Here is a 19,827-nt window from a genome sequence, read left to right on the forward strand (position 1 = left end):
GAGCAGTTCTCTGCTTTGCAATTGGAAGAGACTGTGATTTACCCCTGAAATCCTTTGTTCTAAGAAAAACACTTCAATGGCCCTTCTAATAGTGAAATGTAACGCCAAACTCTCTTCTAAAATGGAGATGTTGGGGGGTACCTGGGTGGCTCAGTCGGTAGAGCATCCTACTTTTGATCTCAGGGACTTGAGTCTGAGCTCCATATTGGGTGTAGAGATCTCTTAAATTAATAAAACTTTTTTTTTTTAATTTCATGGAGATATTGGAAATCTAAGGAAAAGAAGTTAGCCATGGGACAGATGAGTCTCAACTCAGGGTTGGAGAGGAGGCCTTGGGTTCAGGACATCTGGGGTCTCCCAGTGGGAACCAGGCACCTGAGCAGCTTCTCCAAGAGCATCGTGGGCCAAACCAACCAGGGAACCCTCTGAGGTCCCCAGTCCCTCCCTAGGCAGAGGAGGCAGGAGGAGCCGTAGTCAGTCACGCTACCTTGGGCGTTGGGGAGTGATCTCATGCTCTGTCATACATGCAAGCCTGGGAGCACACAAGTCGCCCTGAGAATAAGCACACCTCCCCAGATGGTGAATCATAGCATTATTTATGCAGAGTGTTCACAAAGCTCTGGTTTTCAAAAGGCTCTGCACAGTAGCAGAAGCATAATAAGAAACTTAATTATACTGGTTTTATAATTAAGCCCATAGCTACTTATAAAACGTGCTTGCTGACTTGCTCAGCAAAATTGAATTTCATTGCTTATAGTCTGAATTTCTTGGATTATTTCTGAAGCCAAATATGTCTCCAAACTTTAATGGACACTTGTATTGTGGTTAGTATTACCTGATAAAGTTATTTGCCTACTAAGGAGTATGTGGGGTTTTTTGTTGTTGGTGGTTTGTTTTCAGCTATAAATTAGGCCTTTGTTTTTCCTGATCTATGATGTATCTTCTTTTTTTAAGCAATTTTTTTTGATGAAGTCACATAACATCATCAACAATATTAAAGCGAACAGTTCAGAGGCATTTAGTACACTCACCATGTGGTACAACCACATCTACATGATTCCACAACTTTTCCATCACTGCAAAGTACACATTTTTTTTCCCCAGAGTGTCGAAATGGTTAGATCATTTAAGCCAAAAAAATTCTGATTTTGATCACTTTAATTTTCAATATACAAATATACAAGTTGATAATTATATACTGTGTAATACAGAATGTTCTCTGTGGTAATATTTGGGTAATAGCTGAGAATCCCATGTAAATTCATGATGCTCAAAAAACACATTCCCTACAGTCTGGTTTTCAATATGACTACATGCAATTCTTTTTGCAAAAATGCGATTGTTTCCTTCTTATGCCATATATTTCTTATGATATTTTTGCTTATTGACTGACTACTGGGTTAAATTTCCCTGGCCTGTGGGATTTGTATTCTGTGCCCCATGCTTCCTGGAACCAGTCTGATTATGCTCATTGCCCCTGCTCCTACCAGCTCTTATAGGCATGGCCAACTGTCCAACGTGCCAACAAAGAAATTGGCAGATATTCAAGAAGAGGGATAAGGGTCTTTGGGACCTGCTTGGGATTTTCTTTCTGATGAAAAATGCATTGAAAAAGAGAATTCTGCTGGGAAAGGGTGATCTGAAGCCTTTCAGAGGTATAAATACAAATACAAAAACCTCACAAGTTTTTAATTTCCAAAGTAACTCTGGGCTCTCTTCCCATATGTCAGGAAGGCATCTAAAACCATTTGCCTTAGGTCAGAGGTCAACATACTTTTTCTGTAAAGGGTCAGGTAGTGAGTCACATACATCTCCATCCCGTATTCTTTGTGGTTGCTGTTTTTAACATTCCTTTAAAAATATAAAAACCAGGGGGATCTCTGGGTGGCTCAGCGGTTTAATGCCTGCCTTTGGCCCAGGGCCTGATCCTGGGAACCAGGGATCGAGTCCCACATCAGGCTCCCTGCATGGAACCTGCTCCTCCCTCTGCCTATGTCTCTGTCTCTGTCTCTCTCTCTCTGTGTGTGTCTCTCATGAATAAATAAATAAAATCTTTAAGGGGATCCCTGGGTGGCGCAGCAGTTTGGCGCCTGCCTTTGGCCCAGGGCGCGATCCTGGAGACCCGGGATCGAATCCCACGTCAGGCTCCTGGTGCGTGGAGCCTGCTTCTCCCTCTGCCTGTGTCTCTGCCTCTCTCTTTCTCTCTGTGACTATCATAAATAAATAAATAAAAATTTAAAAAAAACAAAATCTTTAAAAAAAAATAAAATAAATAAAAATAAATGAAAACCATTCTTAGCTTTGGGCAGATTTGGTCCCCTGGCTATTGTTTGCTGATCTCTGGTTCAGGACCCTGGAAAAAGGCATGGTACCGAAGTGGGAGAATGGGTTTCCACCTGGACTGTCCTTACAGCTCTGTGTCCTCCTAGTCAAGCCCTCACCTGTTTCCACAATGGGTGGGTGTAGGATTAGATTGGAAATTTCCAAGGTTCCTTCTATGCTCCATGACTGTCCCCAGATGACCCAGCTAAAGGTACCTCCTCTTGTTGTCAGGCATACACCCTGTCTTCCCCCAAAGCCTCAGCTTCATTCAGAACCTCAGCCTTGGGGCACCTGGGTGGCTCAGTGGTTGAGTACCTGCCTTTGGTTCAGGTCGTGATCTTGGGTTCCTGGGATTGAGTCCCATATCAGGCTTCCATAGGGAGCCTGCTTCTCCCTCTGCCTGTGTCTCTGCCTCCTCTCAGTGTCTCTCATAAATAAATAAATAAATAAATAAATAAATAAATAAATAAATAAAATCTTTAAAAAAAAAGAAAAGAAAAAGAACCTCAGCCTCAGACCCCCACCACGCCCCTCTACTCTGATCCTGGCATCTCCTCATTGAGGAAGCCCTCCCAAGTGAGAGTTGGCTCAAAGAGCCAAGTGATGAGAGAAGACTGAGCACATCAGAATAATGTCTGCCCATGAAGAAACAGAGCAACCAAAAAAAAAAAAAAAAAAAAAAAAACCCACTAACCTGAGGCAGGACTCCCTTCATCTTGCAGTTGGTCCCTCCAATGAAAACCATGTTGGGCATGACTGGTCTGGGATACTCAAACACAAAGTCATATCTTAACAGCCAAATGGAGCCGTTCCGATACAAGGTGGGTAAGTGCACATCTCTCTTGAGGATATTGGATGCAAGGTCTTCGTACTTTGAATACAGACAGTAGAACAGGTAGGTCTCCAGGTAATTAACGAGGTAGTTGCCCACCCGTTGGGGAAATGTCATCTTGTCTGAGAACTGAGTATAGCACCTGGGAATGTAGGACACAGGGTTTGGGCTCCTGCTGATAGTATGCTCCAGGGAGCATGGGAAGCCCCTGAAGAGGTACACGGAGGGCAGGCCCAGGTACTCGGCCAGGATCACCCCACAGGGCAGAGCTGGGTCTGTGAAAAGGGCATCGAACTTGCTCTGCCTGAGGACACTGAGCGTGGCCGAGTCCTCCAGAAGGCTCTGGCAGTTGGTGAAGTACATGTCAATAACAATCATGTTATTTCTGTACTCCATCTGAGCAGCGTTCAGGAGCCATCTCTCAGCAAAGTGATTCTTTCCAAAAGAGCGGTAACGGTTCTCCAACTCTTCCTGGCCAAGTGGCACTGAGTAGATTTGTCTCGTGTAGTGTTTGGATTCCTTCAGAAGCAAATTGACTTCTGGCACCAGCACCACAATGTCATGCCCCTTCTCACTGAGGAGCTCAACTATGTTCTCCATACTGAGCCAGTGGCTCCCGTCCTGAGGGACCACCAGAAGCTTGTCCCCTACAGCCTCCCCCCAGAGCATTAGGAAGAACACCTTTTGAAACAAATGAAGGAGGCGAGCCATCTCGGGGAGAGGACAGGCAGCCACGAGAATCAACAGTTTCCCTCTCTAAATAATTCTCGGGACTCCTGGCTATTTTCCCTAAACTAGCTAGTTCTCTTCACAGCCCCTGCCTACCTCACCTTGCTCTGAATTTTGCCCTTTGTTTTAAAAGAACCTAAATTAATATTTAACCATTTTTATACACATAGCCATCTCGAGCCAATGAGGTCCCTTATCAGCTTTCAGCTGAGCTTTTGGGTTTATCTTTCTCTTTTTCTCCACCGTTCTGTCTCTCCACCCCAAACTCAGTCACATTTTGAGGACAGCTTGGGAGGCCCCTGGAAGCTGGCGGAAGTCCCCTGCCCTGAGCTTCCTGGATCCCCTGCATGGTCACGATGCCCGCAGACGAATAGCTCTTAGCACTTCGCCACTTCCTCGATGTATCTCAGAAAGCGTGTGTCAACAGATGCCAAATTCAAGACTTGAAACAACACGATGGAGCTGCCGACTCCACACTCCGGTGACCTGGTTACCACAGTGATAGCTGGATTAAAAGGTGGGCAGCATGAAGCTGAAGGGGCAGAGGGGAGTCCGACCTAGCTCCCCACTTCTCTTGGGTCAACCACTGTTACTGGGAGTTTCCTGTTCCATCAGAAGCCAGACTCTAATCTTGAAGATAGTCACTCTAACACCAAATTCCCACATTGACTGTAATTAAAAGCAAAGATTCTGGAGTCAGCCTAGCCCTTCCAAGCTGTGCAACCCCCACCGCTCTGTACCTGAACTCCCCATCCCTCAAACAGGGGTCGCGTCTGTACCTCCCCCTGCCCGGGGTGGGAGGGGAGGCTGTGAGATTAGTGAGTCAATCTGTAACCTGTGGGTGCCCAGGACAGGTCCCACCGAGAGGCTCCCTCTGGCTGTCATCAGGCAGCCGGGATCTATATGCTACAGACTAAGAGGCACCCTGGTGATTGGAAAGTAGCCCCTAAGAAGTCTCAACAAGTGAAAGAACCAATTCTGCACTGTAAACACAAGAGTATAGGAGGAATAAAGTGCGAGAGAAGAGGAGGTGGAAAAATCAAAAGGGAAGGAAATGTAGAAATATCAAACAATGCGAAGGCTTCAGATGCCAAGGCATTTAACGGTAGCAACTGACCAGCCTGTACCCAGAACAAAAAGGAGGCTCTAACATCAGGACCTCTGACACCCACAGAACACTTTCTGGTTTGCAGAACAGTTTCCCACTGTCTCAGGTCCTAGGGTCTCTGCAACAAAGTATCACACACTGGCTGGCCCAACAAGGGAAATTTCTTCCCATAGTTCTGGAGGCCAGAGTCTGAGGCCAAGGCATCAGCAGAGTTGAATCATTCTGGAGGTTCCGAGGCAGCATCCGTTCCTCTCTCCTAGCTTCTGGTGGTTTGCCGGTGATCTTTGGCATTACAGGGGGTAGACAGGCATCACTTCAGCTCTACCTTCACGTTCACCCTTCGCCCTGTGTATGTCTTTCCAGGGACACGAGTTAACCCATGGCACCCATCTATCACCTCACCCAATTCAAACCCCAAAGTACAGGTCCGATTATCCTTGCACGGGCCAGAAACTCAGCTTGCCACCTACGGAAAGGGCATTTTTAGGGAACTTCCGCAGCTCAGAAGGAAATACAGAATTGGCCCCTTCTAGATCCGCCATTCCCAAACCTTTACCGTCTCAGGCCTCCTTAACACTCTTAGCAATGATAGAAGACCCTAGAAAACTTTTGTTTGTGTGGGTCATGTCTACTCAGATGAACCGTTTTAGAAACTGAAATCAACACATATAAAAAGGAACTTCCTCATTCATTTACGGTAACAAGACTAAACCCAAGACAAGTTAACATGACTGACAACTTTAGGGAAAAAGTACTATATTTCCCCAAACAAACAAAAAATTAGTCGGAGGCGGAACACTGTTTCACACGTTCTGCAAGCAAGCCCCTTTAATGTCTGACTTTGTCCATGACGGAGGGACTCTGCTACCCACCTCCGCACTATGCCTTTGCAATACCATGTGTCACGGTGCCTTTGGAAGACTCCACAGTACCATGGTGAGAAGATGAAGTAGAAAAAGCAAGTAACATCTCAGCAGTATTATGAAATCGTTTGACTTCAGGGATCCCCTGAAAGGCCCTCAGGAATCCCCCCATTTCTACACTTTGAGAATCACTGTTCTAGATCAGGGGATTTTTTTTTTTCAAAGGCAATTCAGTGAGCGCCCAGATAGAAGACTAAACAAATGGTCCTGGAGTCCCCTTCCAGCCCTGCCACCTGTCAGCCTGGGACATGACCCATCTCCTGACTCTCAGAGGTTACTCAACTGAGATCCAGAGAGAAGATCACGTTTCTCCTGCCTGATATACCACATGATTGAGGGAGGTCCAAGAGGGTGATAGATGTGGATATGGGGCTGTGCAAGTGAAAGGTGGTTCCTGGCTAGAACAGACTCGCCCACAGCTAGTCACGCACAACTGAACTGTCACACAAGGTCTTGTCATAACCCATGCCCAATGACTCTGGAGGCATGCTGGGATCTTGGAAAGCAGGAGGAGCCTGAGGAGTGGCATGGAAGGGATTATCTCAAGCATAGGGCTGGCCTTGGGAATTTGCAGCCAAGATGCAAATTCATTGCAACCTCCTACAGGGAGGGACACCAGCAGGATTTCCATTCACAATGATCAGAGCCAAGAGGAGGGCAGCATTCTGGTTTGAGTCCATCTAGATCGCAGTAAGACCCCAAGATGGTTACAAAGTGAGCACAGAGTAGGTCCATCCCTCCAGGGCAGGGATGAATTAAACAGGTCCTTTCTAAGAGCAGTACATGGGGAGGCAGAAAGACTTCCACAAGTATGTAGACATAGGAGAAGCCAGATGTGCTATAAACCTCAACTGCTTCACACCAGACCCCCATTCTGGGCTCTTCCTAGCAAAGCCTTGCTCTGGTCTTTGTGTTGTTAAACAAGAAGCCTGGGAGAAGCACATGACTTCCGGGGATGGGGGGTGTGTGTCCATTCTCATTCCTAGCAGGCCCACAATACATTGGGGGAAGGAGATGAAGGAAAGGAACTAACCTCACTTTGCAAAACATCACTAGAGAGATGTCTTGCAAATTAAGAGAGCTTTAGAAAACATTTCTAGGGGATCCCTGGGTGGCTCAGCAGTTTAGCGCCTGCCTTCGGCCCACGGCATGATCCTGGAAGCCTGGGATCAAGTCCTGCATCGGGCTCCCTGCATGGAGCCTGCTTCTCCCTCTGTCTCTCCCTCTCTCTCTCTCTCTGTCTCTCTCTTTCTCTCTCTGTGTGTGTGTGTGTGTGTGTGTGTGTGTGTGTGTGTCTCATGAATAAATAAAATCTTTAAAAAAAATTTCTAATCCTCCTTCTGAGACTGGGCAAGAAAACATTTCTAATCCTCCTTCTGAGATTGGGCTATTTGGGCTATTCCTAAGAATGGTGTGTGTGTGTGTGTGTGTGTGTGTGTGTGTGTGTGTGTGTGTGTGAATCCAGTGAGTCTGTCAGTCCCAGTGGTTGCAGAGATCCTAAACATAAGCTGTTAGGAACTGCCCTGGGCATGTGGAGCTTGACCTGTCTTCAGGCATCATGAAGAGTCTGGGCAAAGGCCAGTCTCTTCTTGGGGATTCCTGCAGACCCCCTTGCGACATGGCCATGTATTAGTGGGGAGAAGGAGGTAGATCCTGGGATTTCCCGAAAAGCCAGTGGAGGACACCTGGCATTTTGCATAGAGGGGGAATCACAGATGTGCATGGAGGTGATGACATAATAGGAGCAAGAGGTGTTTAGAAAAGGTTGGCCCTCCAATCACCCACAACCTAATGAGAATGGAGCCTGGACCTACAAGATTTAAAAGCATCTGAAAAGTGCTTGGGACCTGAAAAAAGGACATTTGCTAAATGCAGAGTGCAAAAAATGGCACAATCAAATTAATAAATGTTTTATTAAATAACTACACAAATATGTCTATGTCTGAATGGTCCGCTATGGTTCAGCTCATCAAGTGATGCGACAGCGTATGTAATGTGGGATCCTGGGGCAGTTTAATCCATTGGGTAGGCTGCAGAAATCAGTGCTCTGTGCTCTGTGCTCTGTGCCCAGGTCCTGGTGCAAGTCCAACATGGTCAAGTCTGGATCATCCATGGCTGGGACATGGCAGTCCAGAGAAGGATGGCTTACCTGGCCAGACATCCCCAATGGGCACTTGTCCTCCTGTAAGGACTGTGTCTATCCCCACTCAGGGAGGTTTGCATTGACATGGGTGGTGGTTCCAGAAGCCTGGAGCAGTGAGGAGTGTCATGGCCACTAGCCATGACAAAGGGACTACTCAAAGGACGTAGTCAATAAGATTTCCACTTGCTTGTATTTACTAGAGTAAAGAGACCCACAAACACGGGGTAAAGGGGGAAGAACATGCCCGGGTTCCAAACATTAAAGACCTTGCGCTATGAGGCTTCATGTCTCACCTGCTCCTCCGCTTGGCACACCCTTCCCCAACTTCACCCAAGATTGCTCCTCCTCAGCCTGCAAGTCTGCTATTATCAGTTCTCTTTAAACTCTTTCCTTGGGATGCCTGGGTGGCTCAGTGATTGAGCATCTGCCTTTGACTCAGGTCGTAATCCTGGGGTCCTGCGATTGAGTCCCAAATTTGTCTCCATGGTGGGAGCCTCCTTCTCCCTCTGCCTGTGTCTCTGCCTCTCTCTCTCTCTCTCTCTCTCTCTCTCTCTGTCTCTCATGAATAAGTAAATAAATAAATAAATAAATAAACCCTTTACTTTTGGGGGTGCCTGGGTGGTGCAGTTGGTTGAGCAACCAACTCTTGATTTCAGCTCTGGTCAAGATCTCAGGGTCATGAGGCCTCAGGATCAGGCTTTGTGCTCAGTGGGGAGTCTGCTTGAAAGTCTCTCTCTCTCTCTCTCTCTCTCTCTCTCTCTCTCCCTTTGCCCCTCCCACTCATCCTCACTCTTTCTCTCTCTTTCTCTAAAGTAAATAAATAAATCCTTAAAGAAAACTTAAAAAAAAAAAAACTTCCTTTTCCTTCAAAGTATGTTTCATGATTTGTAATTGATGAACATCTGCCTCCCCTACTGGGCAGCAAGCCTCACACACAGATATTTGTTCAATGACGGACCTTTTGTGATAGTTAAATAACCAAAAAAGAAGGAAGGAGGCACCTGCCTGTTTGTCTGTAACAACACAAAGCAAACAAATGCCATGTCCACTGAGTGATTAGAAACCATGTGATGTAAGTCAAGATCACCCTCAGTAAATTTCCCTGCATCTAATATTCCCTAAAGACCAGGGGCATGATGTTCTTTGAGAAGTTTCAAGTCTACACAGGGAGGCAGTTGAGCAAGGTTAGGCACCTGGGCTCCAACATCAGAAGGTCCGGGTTCAGGTTTGTGTGTACCTGAACGTTCACAGCAGCATTGCTCATCATGGTCATCAAATAGAAACAACCCAAATGTCCAGACACTGATGAATGAGCAAAATGTGAGGTCCATACAAGGGAATATTATTCGGCCATAAAAAGAAATGAAGTACTGTTTTTGTGCTAAAGAACAGATGAATCTTGAAAACAAAGTGAAAGAAGCCAATCACAGAGGTCCACATACTGCGTGATTCTGTTTCCGTGAAATGTCCAGAATAGGCAAATCCATGAAGACAGAAGGCAGGTGAGTGGTTTCTAGGGGCTGGAGGGATGGCAGTGGCTGCCAGTGGGCAGGGGTTTCATTTGGAGGCAATGAAATGGCCTGGAATGAATGACGATGGTTGCTCATACCTTGAAAATACTAAAGACCACCTAACTGCACATTTTTTAAACACACAAACTTTATGATACATGAATTTTATCTCAATTAAAAGAAAAAAAGAACATCTGTCTGTGTTCAAGTCCTGGCTTCCTTGCATTTTAGAGAAGTGACCATGGGCAGGCCTCTCAACCTCTCTCTGCCTCAGTTTCGTTATCTGTGTGTGGAATGGGGCTGCTAGTAATATTAACATTCCTTAGCTTTTGGTATATTTAATTTGCAAACTCTCCCTAAGGGGATAGTCCACCCATCAGAGGGTTAAGTTAATTCACAAAAACCTCCCAACAAGAGGGGATTATTGATATCTGATCACGTGCCTAATATCATGGAGGTTGGAAATGATCTGCGCTGGGAACTGCGTGTGCCCCAGCCAGTTATGGCTATCACCGATTCTTTACCACATCCCATGCACTGTTGCATTTAGTCTGGAAAAGAGCTCTGCGTGGATAACTACGCAGATAACTACGTTATCCCTATTTCACCCACTTAGGAACTCCGGTTGCTGCTACGTGAAAGAGCTGGCGTGTTTATGAACCCAAGCTGGGATGGCTCCAGAGCTCATGCTCAAACCCTATAATATACGTCCTCCAAGTCCTCTGGCATCTAAACCATGACTGGAGGCTCAGCTTTACTGCTTCCTTATTAACCCCCCACAGCCTCCAAGCATGAGCCGGCCCGTGCACATCCTTCCTTTCGGAGCCCTGGTGGCAGGGCTCAAGGTGAGGAGATGACACAGAGAGGAAAGACATGGGTGGGAAAGGAGATGGAGAAGAGGAACAGAATAGAGAGGAAAAGTAAAAAGGATGGAGGAGATGGCAAAGGAGAAATGTATGCAGAGGGATTTTCTGAAATCTAGAGTAGGTTCTATGCGCTTATCAGCTGAGATCATCTTGCTCCTCATGGTCTAGATGACACACCCTGCCAAGAGTCCCAGGCCCTTCCCCTTCCTGAGTGAAGCTCTTGCTGATTCCTGGTCTTCTCTTCTCTGTCTTCCAGATATCCTTTTATTTCAAATCAAACATAGGACCCAGCCCCAGGCTGTTTCTCAAAGCAAAACTTTCATGAAGGTCAAGGGTCCCTAAGGAGGGAGCTGTATCAATGCAGCACAGAGATAACAACTTACAAGCACAGGTGGACTCTCTTGTTCCTAAAAGTCCTCCCAGCCACTGGCAATTTCTCACTTACCAGGTGGCTCCCCGAGGTGACCAATCCGCTCTGCCCTGCTCCCTCACAATGGGAGGCCTCGAAGAGTAGATGCGAATTTTTGGAAAGCGGTTTGACAGAAACATAACACACGGGCCAGCATTTCCACCTGATCTGTCCTGCAAGGTGCTTTGTGCTCCTAACAGGAGGGTAAAATCCACAGGCTAAGGAGTCTAACTCGGGACACCTGCCTTTCTTCCTCTTTCAACAATCTCCCAAGGCCTCGATCCTTCAGCACCAGCACCGAGGGACAGGGCAACGGAAAAGCCAGATGTGGTTCCTGCCCTCATGGAGCTGATAGCACACAGGGGTATAACAGACACCACACAGTGTTGTCGAATACTTCATTAATTGCCATTGTGGTAAGTGCTGGAAGGAAAGGTGATAGCAGGCCTGAGGCCTGGCGGAACGTGGTGGGTGAGAGACCAGAAGCACGCAGTGTGGCTGGAACAGGAACAGGGGAAAAGACGCAATCGAGGGGTGGGCGGAGGCTAGATGGCACAAAGCTTCGTAACTGTGCCAACCATGCCCTGGGGGCCCAAGTCCAAACCAAAAGATCATTGGCTCACACTTGTCCAGTCTGACCCAGGCTTGGTCACCCGGTCTTGGGTCCCTCAGGACTGCCAGGAAGCCAAAGCAGACACATGACAATGTGACTCTCCACTCGAAGAACCAGGTACCTTCCGGCGTGATGCAATACGAAGTACACCGCACTGTGGATGAAGTGTGCCTGTCAAACAGTGGAACCTGGATCCGTCAAACCCACACCGCCTTCCAGTTTCCAAGAACAGCTTCCACACTGCCGCCAGAGAGCAATGACACAGACTGGAAGAGGGAGTATCCTCCAGGACACCTGACCCAGTTAACTACAAAAAGGTACAGCCATTATGAAAGGGGAGGGAACTGTTACAGATTAATGGAGTGTTAGAAGAAATGATGCAACATGGGAAGCGTGTTTGTATTCTGTTCAAACAAACCAGCTGCTGAAAGACATCATTTCCCTTTTTAAGAAAATTGTGGTCAAATACACATGACATGAAATTCATCATAATCATTTTGAAGCATACAATTTGGTAGCATTTAGTTCAGCCACAGCGCCATGTAACCATCACCACTGTCTAGTTCCAGGACGTTTTCATCGCCCTAAAGGAAATCTGTTCCCCATTAAGCAGCCGTTCCCCATTTCCCCCTCTCCTGAGCCTTTGGCGACCCTTCATCTGTGTTCTATCTGTGGGCTTGTCTATTCTGGGTACTTCACCAAAATGGAATCACAGCACATATGGCCCTTCGTGTCTGGGTTCCTTCACTGAGCATTGCATTTTCAGTGTTTATTCATATTACATAGCAGATATCAGGTCTTCATCCACTCTTAGGGCTGAGTGATATTCCACTATATGAATAGACAGCATTATGTTTATCCATTCACCACTCGAAAGACATTTGGGTTGTTTCTGCCTTTTGACTATTATGAACAGTGCTGCTACGAACATGCCTATAGAAGCTTTGGTTTCAGTACCTGTTTTCAATTCTTTAGATACATACCTGGGAGCAGAATTGCTGGGTCATATGGTAGTTCTACGTTTAACTTTTGGAGGAACTACCAAACTGTTTTCTACAGCAGCTACATCGTTTTATGTTCCCACCAACAATGGATGAGGGTTCTAGCTTCTCCACATTCTTGTCAATTCTTATCCCCCCCCTTTTTAAAGTATATTCATATCAGGCATGAATTGGTATCTCGTTGCGATATTGATTTGCATTTCTCTAGTACCTAATGATGAGCATCTTTTCCTGTACTTTTTGGCCATTCATACATCCTCTTTGGAAAAATGTCTATATTCCATTCTTTGCCTGTTTTTAATTGGGTCATTCGAGTTCTTTACCTATTTTGGATACCAGAATCTTATCAAATATGTGACTTGTGAATATTTTCTCCCATTCTATGGGTCGTCTTTTCATGCTCTTAATTGTGTATGCATAAAAGTCATTCATCTTGGTAATTTCCTTGTCTGTTTCTTGTACTTTTGGTGTTATACTTAAGAAACCATTGCCAAATGTAAGGTCATGAAGATTTAGTTCAATATTTTCTTCTAAAAGTTTAATAGTTTTACCTTTTATATTTAGGGCTTTGATCCATTTTAATTTTTATATATGGTGTCAAGTGAGGGTTGAAATTCATTTCTTTGTATGTGGATATCCAGCTGTCCCAGCACCATTTGTTGAAGAGACTATTCTTCTACTGCTGCACAATTTTGACATTTTGTCAAAATCAATTGGCCACAGATGTATAGGTTTATTTCTAAATTTGTAACTCTATTCCATTTGTCTATATTTAAAAGATACAGAGATAACTGGGGAAATTTAATAAATAGTCTAGAAATTAGATAATGTTAAAGAATTATTGATTTTGTTAGGTGTGATCATGATACTGCAGCTATGTAATAACAAATTTTCCTTATTTTTTATATTTAGTGAAGTCTGGGCATGGAATGACACATCAAGAACTTCCTTTAAAAAATAACAGTCAAGGAGGGATTCCTGGGTGGCTGAGTTGGTTAAGCATCCAACTCTTGATTCCAACTCAGGTCGTGATCTAAGGGTGATGAGCTCGAGCCCTGCATTGGGCTCCACACTCAGTGGGGAGTCTGCTTGAGATTCTCTCTCTCCCTCTGCCTTTCTCCCCCCACCCTGTTCTCTCTCTTTTTAAATAAATCTTTAAAAAATAAAACAAAATTCTAATTTAAAAAGAATTAAAGAAGTCAAAAAATTTAAGAAAGAGACAATGGGATAGATGAATTAGTACAGCAAAATACTTAAAATATTGAAAATTATTTAACCTAGGGATCAATATATGGGTGTTAATTATTCTACAGTCTCTCCTTTTGTGCATGTTTGAAGACTTTGATAATAAAAAGTTGAAATAAATAATCTTAGTGAGAGGTGCTGGGTTTCCCCACTAACAGATACATTTGAATTTGAATTTGACTTTTGGGATGAAGCCAGAAGCTGAGAGAAACGAAGAAGCATGCATAAACTCTTGCTGTTTCCATTTCTCCAGAGCTAGAGCAACTGCCCTGAATTGAATAGACTCAGACTGAATTCTTTCTAGCTGGACCCAGTAATCAATTGTTAGAACTCACTAAAAATTGAAAAATTCTGGAAATGATTTTTTCCCCACTAAAACTACTTTAGTGTTTTCCTGAATGATAATCTGCCATCCATGTGAAAGTATTTAATTACATCCCTGAATATAACTCCACTGGACAGATTAAAGGAGATTTTGTTGTAGGAGACTCTTAGGAAAATCTCCCTCATGGCACTTGAGACACGGGACTACAAACACACACATGCACACACTAAAATGCACATGTGCATAACACACTATCATCAGGCTATGTTTTCTTCTATCAGACAGATGAGATCCAGACTATGACTCCTGTTCTCAAGCAAGGTACAACAAACTATGTGCTTTTTCCAAGAGACATCCTGCCCATCTGAAACAAGGCAGGAGAAATAAGCAATGTCCATTGGTCTTTTGATGAAAATGGACTTTTGCAGTTATGCCGTATCCAGTGTTTTTTGTTAAGGGAGTCTACTTAATTTCAGAATTCCTCTTTAGGATCAGAATTCCTCATAAATAATTATGCTTACTTTGGGACACCTGGCTGGCTCTGTCAGGAAAGCATGTGACTCTTTTTTTTTTTTTTTAGCATGTGACTCGATCTCAGGGTCATGGGTTCAAAATCCACATTGGGTATAAAGCAAGAATATACTTACTTTAAAATTATATTTATAAATATATGTTGCAAAAATAGAAGCACATTTATAAATATATAACCTTTTACATATATTAAAGCCTTTCATACATATACACCCTTTAATAGATATATAAAACCATAAAATTTTAAAATATTCGAAGATATGAATAGCCAAACATACAAAACTGTATATGGTTCAATATATTTTATGGATCTCTATATAGTAGGTAGCTATGAAATCATATATGGCTTTACACATCTCTAAAATCCTCTGAGTGATCCAGTATAGCACTGGTTTGGGAAGCATTTGGGATCTTACCCCAGGGTAGAGGGCAAGGGTGCAGGTGGTAAACAGGTGGTGCTTGGCACTTTCACTGATACAGAGCAAACAGGGAGGCTCAGCCTCTCAGAATCCTGCAACTTGATCTCCTTGCCATCAAGAGAACCACAGCCTGTTCTTACCAAGAGCAGAAAGCCAAGCCTAATGTTGACAGGCCTAAAGAGTGTGATTTCCCTTTCCCATTGGTGGCTGACAAGTCACTTATATACCAACCATCTGCAGAGAATGTGTAGGGTTGAGAGCATAGGACTAGACTTTAGGGGCCAATAAGGATCCAGGGTATATGGTGTGCCTTTGCCTCTTCAACTCAACTTTGCTGTGAATCTAAAACTTCTCCTAAAAATGAAATAGATTAAGGAAAAATCAAAAAGATGGAGGCTTAACCCTGGCCTCCAGGGGAGCTCTTCCAGCAGAGAAGACAGGCAAATGATGCCAGACAGGATGAGGGCGGCACTGCTCTGCCAGCTGGGTTACTAACAACTGCCTAAGGAGCCATGGCAGCAGGATTGAGAGCCGCCTGCGGCCCCATTACCATACAACAGCCACAAACAGGTGCCTCTGGGCAGCCTTTACCCGGCTTCTACCAGCCTGAGTGTATCAGCAGCAATTCCAAGTTAATATGAGCTCAACTCAGGACACCACTGACACCCCTGTGCTCAGACTCCCTCTGCTTCTAGGCCCAGGTACCTGACAGTCACTCTAAAGAAAGGTTAGCTCTTACTTCTTCAAGTATGAAGTAAGAGGTTAGCTCTTACTTGAAGAAGTAAGAGCTAACCTCTCCAAGGCTACTGTGTGCCCCAGTTCTGATCTAGCCTGAAGAGGGGCTGGGCTGGGCTGAAACTGAGTGTTCAAGGGGCCACAAGGCTGCTGTGTGCCCCAGTTCTGATGTAGCCTGAAGAGGGGCCGGGCTGGGCTGAAACTGAGTGTTCAAGGGGCCACTGGCCTATGTCCAAGAGACCATAAGGCGTAAGGCAGGCCTATTTGTAAGGTCAGACACTCCTTCCACTTTTCCAGATAGGCTTCCCGTCCCAGCTCTGAATCATCTAGTCTCTGGAGCCCTCCCAGATTTCCCTGGCTATGGGGTTCCACGTTCCCCTTTCTGTGCACATCCACGCACCATATGGGCATTTCCACTTCCTGACTCTGTGCCCTGGACCAGAGCTCTGGCCCTCCCAGCTGTAGCACAGACCTAGTTCCATTGCATCCCCAATGCAAGTCTGTCTGGAAAATGTCAGTGTAGGATCATCACACTGCAACATCTCTTAGTAACATGCCTGATAGCTTCCCAACAAAGTCTATGGAAACGAGTGTCTTTTCAGGAAGAAAGAAAAGCCTTTTGTTTTTTACCTTCAGGAAGCACTAGTTGAAGCACTGCTGGGATGTGCAGCAGACAGAAAGCCCAATGATGTGACCCAGGAAATGTCCCATCCTTTTGGAGTGAGGGACAAGGTCTCTGTCCCTGCCCCCAGGGAAAAGCCAGAAGTAAAAAACCAAAGAGAAGGGGAGTCAAATGAGCCAGTCAAAGACCCCATTAACCACAAGGGTTCAGAGACATGTGCAAATCCTAAAATAGGGGTACCTGGGAGTCAAGAGCATTACAAAATTATCCTACTTCCATGTATTTGTTATTGATGGAAAGATGTATGAATGGGGATGTTGCAACCCCAATTGTATTAGGAGAAACATGACCTCTGCATCCAATCACAGTACTTTTCTTTAAAAATAACTGCAAACACAAGGACGCCTGGGTGACTCAGTGGTTAAGCGCCTGCCTTGGGCCCAGGGCATGATCCCAGGATTTGGGATCGAGTCCTGCATCAGGCTCCCTGCATGGAGCCTGTGTCTCTGCCTCTCTCTCTCTCTGTGTCTCTCATGAATAAATAAATAAAATCTTAAAAAAAAAAACTGCAAACACCAGTCATGATCCCACAGCTGATCATGAGCACTTCGGTCACCTCTTGAGTGCTCTAAATTCAAATTCAGTAACCCTGCTTTGTACCAGTAGCATTCATTTACTAATAAACTTTCATGACCTGGTGGTGCAATGGCTTTTTTCAAGGATAATAAAGTATTACCATTTATCTAAAACTTATGTTTTCTTACTAGATCCCCCTTCTTCTTCAGTCTTCTCATTTCTGACTTTTCCCTGAAGGAGCCCAGAAATCTTGTTCTCCACCTCCAAAGGGATAGAAAAATCTGAGCAACCTATTTTTGTATGGCTCATGAGCTAAGAATGGATTTTATATTTTTAAAGAGCAGTAAACAAACAAGCCAACAAACAGACAAAAAGTTTACAAGACACAGATGGAATATGATGCTACAAAGTCTAAAATATTTACCTTCATGCCCTTTACAAAAAAATTTACCACTGAGGGGGGCACTTGATGGGATGAGCACTGGGTGATATGCTATATGTTGGCAAACTGAACTCCAATAAAAAAATAAAATAAATTTTAAAAAAAGTTTACCAATCTCTGATGCAACATCTTTAATTTACACAAATTAACACGATCCCTGTTACAACACTTAAATTCACTCTTAATCACTCTTAATGTATGGATGATGGAATTGCTTAATGATTATTTTGCCCCCCCAAATTTCTTGAGGTAAATGTCATGCATTACATAAGTCTGCATATCCTACAGGTCAACAGATACCTTCATTCTCATTTGCCTGCAGTCATGCTAAATAAACCCATCATTATCATCTTAGGTTTCATATACGTGTGTGTGTGTGTGTGTGTAATCTGAGCACAATTTCTCCAGCTATGTGAAAATTCTGGTGCCTGTGGTATGCAAGACAAGGTGAGCAGAACCCTCTTACAAAATGCTGTCTTTCCAGAAGTGGTTCAGGCTGTGGGTAGTCTGAGTTACATAAACAGCATGCCCACAATACAGATTCACTGAGGGCATGGTCCAATCCTAGCCACTGTTTAGTTCAACGGGGAAAATCAGGTTCTCACTATATGGGAAAATATGACTTTTACAATTTACTGAGCCTTCAATAGCCAGATCAGTAGATAAAATGTACAATACGTCCCTAATAAAATAATTAACTGAAATATACCATAAGATATTTCATCTGGATTTAGTTGCAATGTATTCATGAGGAATCTTACTCCTGTATTTGTCAAGACCTTGTCAATTGCAGGGACTGAATCCCAAATCAAACTGGCCAGACCAACTATTTAACATTATTCAGGAACTATCAAATAATTGTTCTGAACTAATTGTTCAACAATGTTTTGAAGGTACATGCTCCAATAAAGCAAAATAAGAAGCATGAATTACGGGGAAGGATTACTACAGGCAGATGATATTATATACCTAAGAGTCTTAGAAACTAAGAAGAGAAATTAAGAGTGTGTTTAGATAGAAGATAAATGTGCAAAAACCAAAGCTATACATTACTTTACACTAAAAATTACTAAAAATTTTTATACTAAAAATTGATTACTAAAAATCACTTCAAAATAGCAATGAAAAAAATGCCCTATTCACAATAGTTTCAAAAATAGTAATATGCCTAGGAATAAACGTTACAAGAAAAGTGAAAGGCATATAAAGTAAATTGCAAACTTTTATTAATACACATAAAGTAAGATCTGAATAAAGACAAATATTACAACTCTAAGTAGGAAAACATCAAAGCAAAAAGATGTCAATCTTTCTCAAATTAACAAAGACCTTTTTGTCATATAAACAGAACCCTATTATTTTATTTTTGAAACTAGACAAAGCAATTCACAATTTTGTGAAAGAGAAGCAAAAACAAGAATCACCAAGAAAATATAGAAAAAATAGTGACTATGGGGATTTCCTTATTATATATTAAAACAGACTATAGAGCTACTACAATAAAAATATGATACTGCCACATGAGTAAATAAATAAATTGATAGAACAAAACTGAAAGTTCAAAAGTAGAGTTCAAAAAAGTAAATAAGGGCAGCCCCAGTGACACAGCGGTTTAGTGCTGCCTGCAGCCCAGGGCTTGATCCTGGAGACTGGGGATCAAGTCCTGCATCGGGTTCTCTGCATGGTGCCTGCTTCTCCCTCTGCCTGTGTCTCTGCCTCTCTCTCTCTAGCTGTGTCTCTATGAATAAATAAATAAAATCTTTTTTTAAAAAAAGTAAATAAATCTGGAAATTTAAAATATGATAAAGATGCATTTCAACAGATAAAGAATGGATTTCTTCATTACATGATGTTGGGACAATGAACTATCCATTTAGAAAAATAATAATGTTAGATCTTTATACCATGTAAATTCTTCACTGTAATAAACGTATTAACACTGGAAGAATTAAAAATACTAAAACAGGCCGGAGCCCCGCGGGGTCAGCCGTGGAGGGCGCGGGAGCCCTCGCCTCGCGGAGCTGCCCCGCCCCCGGCGTCCCGGGGGCCGGCCTTTGGATGGGGAGGCCTCGCTGGTGACGGTGGCTTCGGCCGGCCCGGTGTGGCCGCAAGGCGGGTTGCCCTGCTGTGCTCCGTCACCTCCTAAAGATGCATCCTGACTTATCTCCACACTTGCACTCTGAAGAATGCAACGTCTTGATTAACTTGCTTAAGGAATGTCACAAAAATCACAGCATTCTGAAATTTTTTGGTCGTTGCAATGATCTTGATCGGGAGATGAGAAAATGCTTGAAGAATGAGTACATGGAAAAGAGGACCAAGAGCAGGGAGCATGGCAATGCGATGAGAAAAAGACTTTTTAATCCCGCAGAGGAATCTGAAAAATAAATTACAGGCATACCTTGTTTTATTGTGCTTCGTTTTATTGAACTTCGCAGATAATGCATTTTTTTCAAATTGAAGGTTTGTGGCAAC

General features: G+C 43.8%; 1 protein-coding gene across 1 annotated transcript; it reads left to right on the top strand.

The window, feature by feature from the left end:
• The first annotated feature begins 18,810 nt into the window (after positions 1–18,810).
• LOC129493699 (COX assembly mitochondrial protein 2 homolog) lies at positions 18,811–19,757 on the top strand. Its single transcript, XM_055300119.1, has one exon. It carries the CDS (start codon positions 19,501–19,503, stop codon positions 19,738–19,740), a length of 240 nt encoding a protein of 79 aa, XP_055156094.1. The 5' UTR covers positions 18,811–19,500; the 3' UTR covers positions 19,741–19,757.
• The last annotated feature ends 70 nt before the right edge of the window (positions 19,758–19,827 follow it).

Source organism: Nyctereutes procyonoides, unplaced genomic scaffold, assembly GCF_905146905.1.
Source record: "Nyctereutes procyonoides isolate TBG_1078 unplaced genomic scaffold, NYPRO_anot_genome, whole genome shotgun sequence".
Taxonomy (NCBI): Eukaryota; Metazoa; Chordata; class Mammalia; order Carnivora; family Canidae; genus Nyctereutes; species Nyctereutes procyonoides.

What these genes read in the sequence shown, in the direction of transcription:
- LOC129493699 (XM_055300119.1), top strand. Translation starts at nt 19,501, where the DNA reads ATGCATCCTGACTTATCTCCACACTTGCACTCTGAAGAATGCAACGTC.